The 13,369-nt window shown below is 36.5% G+C and overlaps 1 protein-coding gene across 1 annotated transcript in view; it reads right to left on the bottom strand.

The window, feature by feature from the left end:
* CNBD1 (cyclic nucleotide binding domain containing 1) overlaps positions 1–13,369 on the bottom strand; it is a 489,467-nt gene that overhangs the window by 40,302 nt on the left and 435,796 nt on the right. The window contains exon 11 of the mRNA XM_047073787.1: positions 8,192–8,259. Within this exon, the coding sequence (XP_046929743.1) occupies positions 8,192–8,259 (68 nt within the window). The remainder of the gene's footprint in view (positions 1–8,191; positions 8,260–13,369) is intronic.

The following is a 13,369-nucleotide window of genomic DNA, read 5'->3' as shown; positions in this document are numbered from 1 at the left end:
CCCACCTGCCCCTCCCTCCCAACCCCATCAACCCTCAGTTTGTTCTCAGTTTTTAACAGTCTCTTATGCTTTGGCTCTCTCCCACTCTAACGTCCTTTTTTTTTTTTTTTTTTCCTTCCCCTCCCCCATGGGTTCCTGTTAAGTTTCTCAGGATCCACATAAGAGTGAAACCATATGGTATCTGTCTTTCTCTGTATGGCTTATTTCACTTAGCATCACAGTCTCCAGTTCCATCCATGTTGCTACAAAAGGCCATATTTCATTTTTTCTCATTGCCACGTAGTATTCCATTGTGTATATAAACCACAATTTCTTTATCCATTCATCAGTTGATGGACATTTAGGCTCTTTCCATAATTTGGCTATTGTTGACAGTGCTGCTATGAACATTGGGGTACAAGTGCCCCTATGCATCAGTACTCCTGTATCCCTTGGGTAGATTCCTAGCAGTGCTATTGCTGGGTCATAGGGTAGGTCTATTTTTAATTTTCTGAGGAACCTGCACACTGCTTTCCAGAGCGGCTGCACCAATTTGCATTCCCACCAACAGTGCAAGAGGGTTCCCGTTTCTCCACATCCTCTCCAGCATCTATAGTCTCCTGATTTGTTCATTTTGGCCACTCTGACTGGCGTGAGGTGATACCTGAGTGTGGTTTTGATTTGTATTTCCCTGATAAGGAGCGACGCTGAACATCTTTTCATGTGCCTGTTGGCCATCTGGATGTCTTCTTTAGAGAAGTGTCTATTCATGTTTTCTGCCCATTTCTTCACTGGGTTATTTGTTTTTTGGGTGTGGAGTTTGGTGAGCTCTTTATAGATTTTAGATACTAGCCCTTTGTCCGATATGTCATTTGCAAATATCTTTTCCCATTCCGTTGGTTGCCTTTTAGTTTTGTTGGTTGTTTCCTTTGCTGTGCAGAAGCTTTTTATCTTCATAAGGTCCCAGTAATTCACTTTTGCTTTTAATTCCCTTGCCTTTGGGGATGTGTCGAGTAAGAGATTGCTACGGCTGAGGTCAGAGAGGTCTTTTCCTGCTTTCTCCTCTAAGGTTCTGATGGTTTCCTGTCTCACATTTAGGTCCTTTATCCATTTTGAGTTTATTTTTGTAAATGGTGTGAGAAAGTGGTCTAGTTTCAACCTTCTGCATGTTGCTGTCCAGTTCTCCCAGCACCATTTGTTAAAGAGGCTGTCTTTTTTCCATTGGATGTTCTTTCCTGCTTTGTCAAAGATGAGTTGGCCATATGTTTGTGGGTCTAGTTCTGGGGTTTCTATTCTATTCCATTGGTCTGTGTGTCTGTTTTTGTGCCAATACCATGCTGTCTTGATGATGACAGCTTTGTAGTAGAGGCTGAAGTCTGGGATTGTGATGCCTCCTGCTTTGGTCTTCTTCTTCAAAATTCCTTTGGCTATTCGGGGCCTTTTGTGGTTCCATATGAATTTTAGGATTGCTTGTTCTAGTTTCGAGAAGAATGCTGGTGCAATTTTGATTGGGATTGCATTGAATGTGTAGATAGCTTTGGGTAGTATTGACATTTTGACAATATTTATTTTTCCAATCCATGAGCAGGGAATGTCTTTCCATTTCTTTAAATCTTCTTCAATTATCTTCATAAGCTTTCTATAGTTTTCAGCATACAGATCCTTTACATCTTTGGTTAGATTTATTCCTAGGTATTTTATGCTTCTTGGTGCAATTGTGAATGGGATCAGTTTCTTTATTTGTCTTTCTGTTGCTTCATTGTTAGTGTATAAGAATGCAACTGATTTCTGTACATTGATTTTGTATCCTGCAACTTTGCTGAATTCATGGATCAGTTCTAGCAGACTTTTGGTGGAGTCTATCGGATTTTCCATGTATAATATCATGTCATCTGCAAAAAGCGAAAGCTTGACTTCATCTTTGCCAATTTTGATGCCTTTGATTTCCTTTTGTTGTCTGATTGCTGATGCTAGAACTTCCAGCACTATGTTAAACAACAGCGGTGAGAGTGGGCATCCCTGTCGTGTTCCTGATCTCAGGGAAAAAGCTCTCAGTTTTTCCCCGTTGAGGATGATGTTAGCTGTGGGCTTTTCATAAATGGCTTTTATGATCTTTAAGTATGTTCCTTCTATCCCGACTTTCTCAAGGGTTTTTATTAAGAAAGGGTGCTGGATTTTGTCAAAGGCCTTTTCTGCATCGATTGACAGGATCATACGGTTCTTCTCTTTTTTTTTTGTTAATGTGATGTATCACGTTGATTGATTTGCGAATGTTCAACCAGCCCTGCATCCCAGGAATGAATCCCACTTGATCACGGTGAATAATTCTTTTTATATGCTGTTGAATTCGATTTGCTAGTATCTTATTGAGAATTTTTGCATCCATATTCATCAGGGATATTGGCCTGTAGTTCTCTTTTTTTACTGGGTCTCTGTCTGGTTTAGGAATCAAAGTAATACTGGCTTCATAGAATGAGTCTGGAAGTTTTCCTTCCCTTTCTATTTCTTGGAATAGCGTGAGAAGGATAGGTATTATCTCTGCTTTAAACGTCTGGTAGAACTCCCCTGGGAAGCCATCTGGTCCTGGACTCTTATTTGTTGGGAGATTTTTGATAACCGATTCAATTTCTTCGCTGGTTATGGGTCTCTTCAAGCTTTCTATTTCCTCCTGATTGAGTTTTGGAAGCGTGTGGGTGTTCAGGAATTTGTCCATTTCTTCCAGGTTGTCCAATTTGTTGGCATATAATTTTTCATAGTATTCCCTGATAATTGTTTGTATCTCTGAGGGATTGGTTGTAATAATTCCATTTTCATTCATGATTTTATCTATTTGGGTCATCTCCCTTTTCTTTTTGAGAAGCCTGGCTAGAGGTTTGTCAATTTTGTTTATTTTTTCAAAAAACCAACTCTTGGTTTCGTTGATCTGCTCTACAGTTTTTTTAGATTCTATATTGTTTATTTCTGCTCTGATCTTTATTATTTCTCTTCTTCTGCTGGGTTTAGGCTGCCTTTGCTGTTCTGCTTCTATTTCCTTTAGGTGTGCTGTTAGATTTTGTATTTGGGATTTTTCTTGTTTCTTGAGATAGGCCTGGATTGCAATGTATTTTCCTCTCAGGACTGCCTTCGCTGCGTCCCAAAGCGTTTGGATTGTTGTATTTTCATTTTCGTTTGTTTCCATATATTTTTTGATTTCTTCTCTAATTGCCTGGTTGACCCACTCATTCGTTAGTAGGGTGTTCTTTAACCTCCATGCTTTTGGAGGTTTTCCAGACTTTTTCCTGTGGTTGATTTCAAGCTTCATAGCATTGTGGTCTGAAAGTATGCATGGTATAATTTCAATTCTTGTAAACTTATGAAGGGCTGTTTTGTGACCCACTATATGATCTATCTTGGAGAATGTTCCATGTGCACTCGAGAAGAAAGTATATTCTGTTGCTTTGGGATGCAGAGTTCTAAATATATCTGTCAAGTCCATCTGATCCAGTGTCTCATTCAGGGCCCTTGTTTCTTTATTGACCGTGTGTCTAGATGATCTATCCATTTCTGTAAGTGGGGTGTTAAAGTCCCAAGCAATTACCACATTCTTATCAATAAGGTTGCTTCTGTTTATGAGTAATTGTTTTATATATTTGGGGGCTCCGGTATTCGGCGCATAGACATTTATAATTGTTAGCTCTTCCTGATGGATAGACCCTGTAACTATTATATAATGTCCTTCTTCATCTCTTGTTACAGCCTTTAATTTAAAGTCTAGTTTGTCTGATATAAGTATGGCTACTCCAGCTTTCTTCTGGCTTCCAGTAGCATGATAAATAGTTCTCCATCCCCTCACTCTGAATCTAAAGGTGTCCTCAGGTCTAAAATGAGTCTCTTGTAGACAGCAAATAGATGGGTCTTGTTTTTTTTATCCATTCTGATACCCTATGTCTTTTGGTTGGCGCATTTAATCCATTTACATTCAGTGTTATTATAGAAAGATACGGGTTTAGAGTCATTGTGATGTCTGTCTGTTTTATGCTTGTAGTGATGTCTCTGGTACTTTGTCTCACAGGGTCCCCCTTAGGATCTCTTGTAGGGCTGGTTTCGTGGTGACAAATTCCTTCAGTTTTTGTTTGTTTGGGAAGACCTTTATCTCTCCTTCTATTCTAAATGACAGACTTGCTGGATAAAGGATTCTCGGCTGCATATTTTTGCTGTCTAGCACCCTGAAAATCTCGTGCCAATTCTTTCTGGCCTGCCAAGTTTCAAAAGAGAGATCAGTCACGAGTCTTATAGGTCTCCCTTTATATGTGAGGGCACGTTTACCCCTTGCTGCTTTCAGAATTTTCTCTTTATCCTTGTATTTTGCCAGTTTCACTATGATATGTCGTGCAGAAGATCGATTCAAGTTACGTCTGAAGGGAGTTCTCTGTGCCTCTTGGATTTCAATGCCTTTTTCCTTCCCCAGTTCAGGGAAGTTCTCAGCTATTATTTCTTCAAGTACCCCTTCAGCACCTTCCCTCTCTCTTCCTCCTCTGGGATACCAATTATGCGTATATTATTTCTTTTTAGTGTATCACTTAGTTCTCTAATTTTCCCCTCATACTCCTGGATTTTTTTATCTCTCTTTTTCTCAGCTTCCTCTTTTTCCATAACTTTATCTTCTAGTTCACCTATTCTCTCTTCTGCCTCTTCCATCTGAGCCGTGGTGGTTTGCATTTTGTTTTCCATTTCCTTTAAAGCGTTTTTCAGCTCCTCGTGACTGTTCCTTAGTCCCCTGATGTCTGTAGCAAGAGATTCTCTGCTGTCCTGTATGCTGTTTTCCAGCCCAGCGATTAATTTTATGACTATTATTCTAAATTCACTTTCTGTTATATTATTTAAATCCTTTTTGATCAGCTCATTAGCTGTTGTTATTTCCTGGAGATTCTTCTGAGGGGAATTCTTCCGCTTGGTCATTTTGGATAGTCCCTGGTGTGGTGAGGGCCTGCAGGGCACTTCCCCTGTGCTGTGGTGTATAACTGGAGTTGGTGGGCGGGGCCGCAGTCCGACCTGATGTCTGCCCCCAGCCCACCGCTGGGGCCACAGTCAGACTGGTGTGTGCCTTCTCTTCCCCTCTCCTAGGGGCGGGATTCACTGTGGGGTGGCGTGGCCCGTCTGGGCTACTTGCACACTGCCAGGCTTGTGATGCTGGGGATCTGGCGTATTAGCTGGGGTGGGAAGGCAAGGTGCACGGCGGCAGGGGGGGCAGGCTTAGCTCGCTTCTCCTTAGGTGATCCACTTCAGGAGGGGCCCTGTGGCAGCCGGAGGGAGTCAGATCGCTGCCGGAGGTTTGGCTCCGCAGAAGCACAGAGTTGGGTGTTCGCGTGGAGCGAGCAATTTCCCTGGCCGGAGCCGGTTCCCTTTGGGATTTTGGCTGGGGGATGGGCGGGGGAGATGGCGCTGGCGAGCGCCTTTGTTCCCCGCCAAACTGAGCTTTGTCGTCCGGGGGCTCCGCAGCTCACCCTCCCTTTGTCCTCCAGCCTTCCCGCTTTCCGAGCAGAGCTGTTAACTTATGACCTCCCAGACGCTAAGTCGCGCTTGCTGTGGGAACTCAGTCAGTCAGGCCCCTCCGCTTTTGCAAGCCAGACTCGGGGGCTCTGCTTGGCCGGCGAGCCGCCCCTCTGCCCCGGCTCCCTCCCTCCAGTCCGTGGAGCGCGCACCGCCTCGCCGCCCTTCCTACCCTCTTCCGTGGGCCTCTCGTCTGCACTTGGGTCCGGTGACTCTGTTCTGCTAATCCTCTGGCGGTTTTCTGGGTTATTTAGGCAGGTGTAGGTGGAATCTAAGTGATCAGCAGGACGCGCGGTGAGCCCAGCGTCCTCCTACGCCGCCATCTTCCTGGACCAGCTCCTAAATTTTTCATTTTAAATGAATTCAAGGTCTTTCCACGAAGGCTTATTTATAAATTGCTCTTGAAGTGACTACCTCTGGGTAATCTAACATTTTCTCCACATCATCTTATCACAAATCTTATTACAAAGTCTCTGGAGTTCTAACATATATGTAGAAGTCTTTTATTACCTGCCTTTTTGACTTATGATCAGAATCTTGTCATCTTAATCCTGGCTATTTTCCACTTTATAACATATTGCCCCCCAAACAAAGACATGTCCACCTTATGTAATTCTTAGCATGGTCTTGAAAATGATTTTTTAATCTTTCTCATTTCTCTACTTTATACCTCTTACTCCTGAGAATTTCAGTGGTATATTCTAACCACAAATCAAAATATTTTTCTGATGTCACTGGCATTGCATTCCCCTGACATTTCTCTCTTTTCGGTAGCTTTTGACCTCAAAAAAATCATTCTAATACTTGGTTGATGACCAAATCACCCAATAGAGTACTTTCTCCAAGAAACTCTACATCTACAGACAACATCTGCCATGGATATCTTATTAGAATCTTGGAAAGATTTTGATATTAAGAAATTGGTTAACTTCTGTAGTTCAATTATATATTCATTACTAGCCCAAGACTTTAGAATATCATTTATTGATTCTCTCACTCAATACATGAAATGGTACATGAATTTAGCACTTTATTGTAATCTTCAGTATTAAACTTTGCAAATACTCATAATGTTTCTCTCCTATGAATTCATACGCCAACTATCATCATGGTTTGTGTCATTTGGCAACTATAGTGAGGAAACACTCTTGTTTCACTTTCATCATGATGATTTAATAAAAAATACATATGAGAACTGCAGTTAAGAACTCCCAGTTAAGTTCTCAAAACATAACCCAGATTTTGTCCTTTTGGGGGGACTTCTATGCTCACCACATATTAGTCTCAAAGAAAGACTCAACATGTGTCCCAATTCAACCATAAGAAAACACTGAAAATATCAGAGTGAATCATGTGGATTTCACTAATGAGTTTTGTGGGGAGACAGAGAGCAAACTAGCACTGAGAACCACACTATAATCAGGTTAGTTTTTAAAAATTCCATCTATGGATGTCTGGTCTTCCAAGACCTTATTTGGTTAAACTGTTAATCTGTTTCCTTTTCTTTTGACATCTCTACCTTTTTCTCATATCATACATCATAACCTGCCACCTTTTACAAACACCCTTTCCAGACATGTGGACTTGGATTCTGCCTCCTTTTCATGTGGAACAATACCATCAGGCCATCTGGTCTTCTCCAGACCTCTCTGGAATGTTATGGATTCTTCATTATATGATAAAGTTTTTCAAGGGTTTCTTCACATTTCTTGTATTAGTTATCAAATATTCTAATTGAACTATTCTCACATGATCTAATTTATAATGTTCCTCTACTCATTCTATAGCATATTGTAAACATAAGTTTTGTAGAGTTGGCATAACATGTATTTATTTCAACTACAATACTTTAGTCACATTAAAGGGACATGCTAAAACTGTTTAAATGTATGCTCTTAAAAATGTGAAATTTTAAAAATTATTTTATTGTGCTAAAAACGCTTAACATGAGATTATCCTTTTAACAGATTTTTAATTAACAATACAGTATTGCTATCTATAGTGACAATGTTGTATAATATATCTCTAGAACGTATTAATCTTGCATAGCTGAAATTTTATTAATTATATTATTGATTTTATTGATTATTGATTTTATTTATACATTGATTGGCAACTATCCATTTCTCTGGCTTCCAACCCCTGACAACAATTCTATTTTTTGCTTACTTGAGTCTAATGTACATATGTCCTATAAGTGGAATCATGGAATATTTGTCCTTCTGTGACTGATTTATTTCATTTTGCAGAATATCCTCGAGGTTCATCCATGTTGTCACATATAGCAGGCATGCAAAACAATGAAACTGGACCCTTCCCTCATATCATACACAAAAATCAACTCAAAATTAATTAGAGACTTAAATATAAGATCTGAAATTGTAAAACTCCTAGAAGAAAACATAGGTGAAACTCTTATGCAAGGCTAATTATGTGGTACATTTTTGTTGATATATGAAAGTTTGTATAGTCTTTTATAGATCTCTATATTACCAAAAGCATTACCATAACTAACATTAAAATACATAAATATGTGTAAATATCCTACTGTATTATTTTCTAGAGAGTGGATAATATTCCAGTCATTTTAGTAGCAAGTCTACCGAACATTAAAATATAATAGATGCTTGCATTTAATTACTATGGATAATGATATTTATTATAAGTTGATCATTTTACTTACATCTTTCAGATGACCAAAAGTTGGTTTAGCTGTATGGAGCATAAGTTGCTTGGTCACTGGGTCTAATTCTAAAGGAAAACCAAAGAAAATATTTAGAATGTACTTAAAAGTAGTAAAAAAATAAACAAAGAGTGGAAAAGTTGTTAATATTTATCAATCTTTTTATATAGAAGACCAAATTGGATTTCCCCTAATAATAAAATTGACTACTCATTTGTACTTTTTCCTAAATTCACATTCACGGGCACTCTGATCATCACAGAGAATTTTAGCAAAAAATAATCTAATTTGTACAATGTCTAACTTCATAATCAGAAATTAGAAAGTGTTCTATACTTAAAATGTGGCAGACATGTTATTACAGACATGTAATATCAGTGTCTCTTTGTTATTACAATGCCACATGTAATTTCATGTCTGTAAGATTATTGGTTGACTACCCCAAAGCCATTACATTATCCCTTGCCAAAATCACTTTATGAGAAGCTAAAAACACGAGATTATTTGCTTTCTCATGCTCCTAGAATCTCATTCTCCTAAGGCATAGGCATGTGGACAAACATAATGATAATTTATCATCCAAATGGGAAAACATTTGAGAATAAAGAGGAATTATTTATAGTTGTTCTTGGACAATAGAGTGAGAATACCAGAAATTTAACCAATGGGATTTAAGAGGTAGTGTGCTGGGAGACTTTTGGGGAAATCTAAATTCCAGGATTTAAAAACAGTCTGCAGTGGGCAACTGCCTGTTATGTTCTGGACAAAGCTGTATTGGATCACAGAGCCTGCAGCAGCATTCTGGATGCATGAAAAGACAAGACTATGGACAACAGCCAACACATTGAGGATAGCACAGTGAACAGACAGAGAATCTTTGCTGACATCATTGGATAGTTTGCCTCTTCTTACATAATAAATAACTTTATCCTTTTAATTAGGTGTCTTTTTCAACTCATGCCAAAAGCATCCTAAATAATATATTCATTAATATTAATATGTACTAAAATTTGGGACCATGATATTTCATGTGCAATCCATTCAATTAACTATTGGACAAACTTTTTGATCATTTTTCCTCCTTAGTTTTATGTAGTCTTTATAATCTCTGTCTTCAATATTGGAATATATGATGAATCTACCAATATTTTTAAGGTAAAGAGGTCAGTGTCAAAACACACTATGTAATATCAGCAAACTTATTAGCCAATTTTATAGTTGGCTTAAAAATCAATTACTAATTAAAATCATGATGTTAACTTAGTATCTTGAAAAATAAAAGTTGCTCTAAGTAACAATTTAAAAAAACACTGGAGTAGTTAGTAACTCAAATTCATTTGACTGTAATATTAGAACACATTTAAGTTAGCTAAACTAAAAAAGTATATACTTGAAAAGGGCATACAAATAAAAAGAGTAGAGTGACAACATGGCATAATGAAACACTAAATATGGGATAAGAAATATTAGGAAACAAGGATGCTAGCTTTGTACATTGGAAACTATGCAATCTTTCTCATACTGTTGCATTTGCTTCCCCTTAAAGTATCTGTCCACTTTCTTCACTGCCTCATTTTATATAACATTAATATGAGAGGCCCCCAAATCAACTTGACATAATCTTATAATTCAGGAAACTACCAGTTGACCCAGTACTTATGACAGAGTTCATTTATTGAGAAAAGATAATTGGCTTGTCCCAACCTATAAATTTGTTCACATCAATTAAGGATACATCCCTAATTTGATACATCAATTAAAAGAGACTGATTAAGGAGCTCTTTTTTCTGGGTCTGTGAGTGGGAAACAGAAATGAAATTGGTATAAGAAGCCAAGGAAACTCAAAGTTGATTGAGCATATTAAATGCTAGACACCACCAGACAAATTTCATGTTATTTTGTGCAATTCTCACATAATTTCTACAAGATAGGTATTCTTGCAACAATTTCACAAATGAGAAATTGAGGCCTCAGGAAAATTAAGCAAGTGACATTGCCAAGATTTTAGCCAAAGTTTATCTCAAAAAAAGGTAGAAAATGGATAATGACCTCATTTTAAGTCATAGATATAGTTTCCACTTTTGTTTTTCATTAACAGAAGACACATCACAGAATTGTATGGATTTTTCCTCAGTTTTATGGGTATAAAAGTATAAGAACATCATTGTTGTAATAGATGTTAGCATTAATATTCATGTTTTTTAAAACACCATCCTTAGGTTGCCCAGATAATGATGTTGCATTTAATAATTTAGAATATCAAGCAATTTATATCAGAGAAAAGAACACATAGCTAAATTGTAACTAGGAAGCAGTTTTTGATGTGCCTATAGCATTATCATAACTTTTAAGTTGTAGTTGTAATAGCAAATAAAAGTAGTCTGGGAGTGAGTGGTCATTCATAAGCCAACTTTTGGGACTGAATTGCCTCTCTTCACCTCCATTAACTGCTCAGACAAGAATTAAAAGTGGGAAGATGCCATCTGTGAATTGCACTCGATTCTGACATACAGAATTTTCACTCCTTTTCTAACAACGTTTTAACAAGCAAAGAAGCACACTTTTGCAAAGGTGTATGCAGAAATGCCATGTGATTCCATTTCAGTAATTATGATAGCCATAAAATAATTATTGTTTCCTTTTTTTTTTTTTTGAGGCTTCAGAGAGATCTCAGGAAGGACAGCTAAAAAAGTAATGTCAGATTGATCTACAGGATGTGATTCAAAGGGCCCTGCTGTTAGCAGGTTTTTCTGAAGAAGAATGCCTTCAAGAGTTGACATATTTTTATTATAGTGCTTACATGAAGCTCTGAAACCTCAGGAATTGTTATAGAAATGGTACTGGGACTGAGTCCAATGAACAAAAAATTGAAAAAAAATAAGGGTTTCTGAAAAAATGATTATAGGATGTTTTTCATTTATTCTGAAAATGTAGTGAAATATATTGATACACTCTTTAATGTTACACTAACCTTACATTTCTGGAATAAACCCAACTTGGTTGTGATAAATAGCCATTTGTATATATTTCTGGATTCAGTATACTAATATATTATTACAATTTTGCATATTGTTTATTTATGAAATTGGCTAGTGATTTTCTTCTTGTAATGTTTTGAGATGTTTTAAAGGCTAATTTAAAAAGTTTAAGACTGTTTTTCTTCTACTCTTTAGAAGCGTTAAGAGTAATCTTGTTAAGATTGACATATGTCTTCTTAAATAATTGGTAGAATTCACAGATTACCAAACAAAATGGGCCTTTATGGGAAGATTTTAAATTATGTATTCAGTTTCTTTAACAGACACAAAATTATTTACATTTTCTGTTTCTTTTGTGAAGATTTTCTCTTTTTTTTTCTTTCTTTTTTTTTTTTTTTGGCTGTATGCCCAACAAAGACTTGAATTCATGACTCTGAAATCAAGAGTTGCATGCTCTACTGACTAAGCCAGCCAGGCACTCCATTTTGCGAAGATTTTCTAAGGTTTTGCTTTTCCAGGCAATTGTCCATTTTACTTAAATACTCAAATTTATTGGCATGTAGTGATTCATAATAGCCTTTTATGGTTTTAAATGTCTGCACCTGTAGTGTTTTCACCTTTCTCATATCTAATAAGCATATGTTCTATTTCTCTTTCCTTATAGATAGATAGCACATATACTGATAAGGAGATTGAACAGTTGTCAAAAATACCCCAGTGAAGAAAAATCCAGGGCCGGATGGCTGTACTGATGAAATTGACCAAACATTTAAAGAAGTAAAACCAATACTTCTCAAACTATTAAAAAGAGAGAAAGAGAGAGAGAGACAGAGAGAGAAAAGAACACTTCCAAACTCATTTTATGACGCCTGCAGTATCCTGATACCAAAGCCAGATAAGGACATTACCAGAAAAGAGAACTATAGGTCAGTATCCCTGATAAATATAGATGCAAATATGCTCAATAAAATACTAGGAAACTGATTTCAGTAGCACAATAAAAAGACCATTCATCATGATTAAGTGGAACTTATGTGGATGCAAAGATGTTTCAACATACACAAACAATGTGATACTTCACATTAATTAAATGAAAGAAAAGAACCATATAATTTTCTAAATAGATGCAGAAAAAAAGTATGTGGCATAATGTAACCTCTATTCATGATTAAAAAAATACCTAACAAATTAGGCATAGAAGGAACATATCTCAACATAATAAAGGTCATTATAAGAAGCCCACAGCTAACATCATACTCAATGATGAAAGGTCAAAATCTTTTCCTCTAAGGTCAGAAACAAAAGTGCCCACTCTCACCACTTAGATTCAACATAGTACTAGAAGTTCTACCTAGAACAATCAGGCAAGAAAAATAAATAAAAGTCATCAGAATTGAACAGAAAGAAATAAAATCACTATTTGCAGATGACATGATTTTATTTCACTATTTTTAGGATTTTTTATGTTAAGTGTTTATTTTAATTCCAGTTAGTTAACATACTATGATTTTATATACAGAATATCCAAAAAAATCAACCAAAAAACTGTTAGAATTAACCAACATTCAGAAAGTTGCAGGATAAAAAGTTAACATACAAATAATCAGTAGTGCTTCTATACACTAACAACAAATTTTTTGAAAAGGAAATAAAGAAATTGATCCCATTACAATAGCATCAAAAACAATGAAATATTTAAGAATAAATTTTACCAATGAGGTGAAAGATCTTTACTATGAAAACTACAAGATTTTAATGAAAGAATTAAAGAAGACACAAATAAATGAAAAAATATCCTGTGTTATTGATACATTGGAATAATTAATATTGTTTAAATGTAAATACTACCAAAGCCACCTACAGATTCAATGCAATCCTCTTCAAGATTGAAATAGTATTCATTACCAAAAAAGGAAAAAAATACTCCTAAAATTTACATGAAATTGCAAAAAAAAAAAAAAAAAGAAAGAAACCAAAGAGCCAAAGAAATCCTAAGAAGAACAAAGCAAGAAGCATCAGACTTTCTTTTTTAAAGCTATACTATAAAGCTGTAATAATTAAAACAATATGGTACTAGTATAAAAACAGACAAATAGACCACTGGAACAGAATTGAGAACTCAGAAATAAACTCAGGCATGTATGATCAAGTAATATTTGACAAGGGAGTCAAAAACACTCAGTGGAGAAAAGACAGTCTC

The sequence above is a fragment of the Lynx rufus genome, unplaced genomic scaffold, assembly GCF_022079265.1.
Source record: "Lynx rufus isolate CCGP_SWC_20201006 ecotype Redwood Valley unplaced genomic scaffold, mLynRuf1.p SCAF_12, whole genome shotgun sequence".
NCBI lineage: Eukaryota > Metazoa > Chordata > Mammalia > Carnivora > Felidae > Lynx > Lynx rufus.
This window is presented reverse-complemented; position numbering and strand designations above follow the sequence as displayed.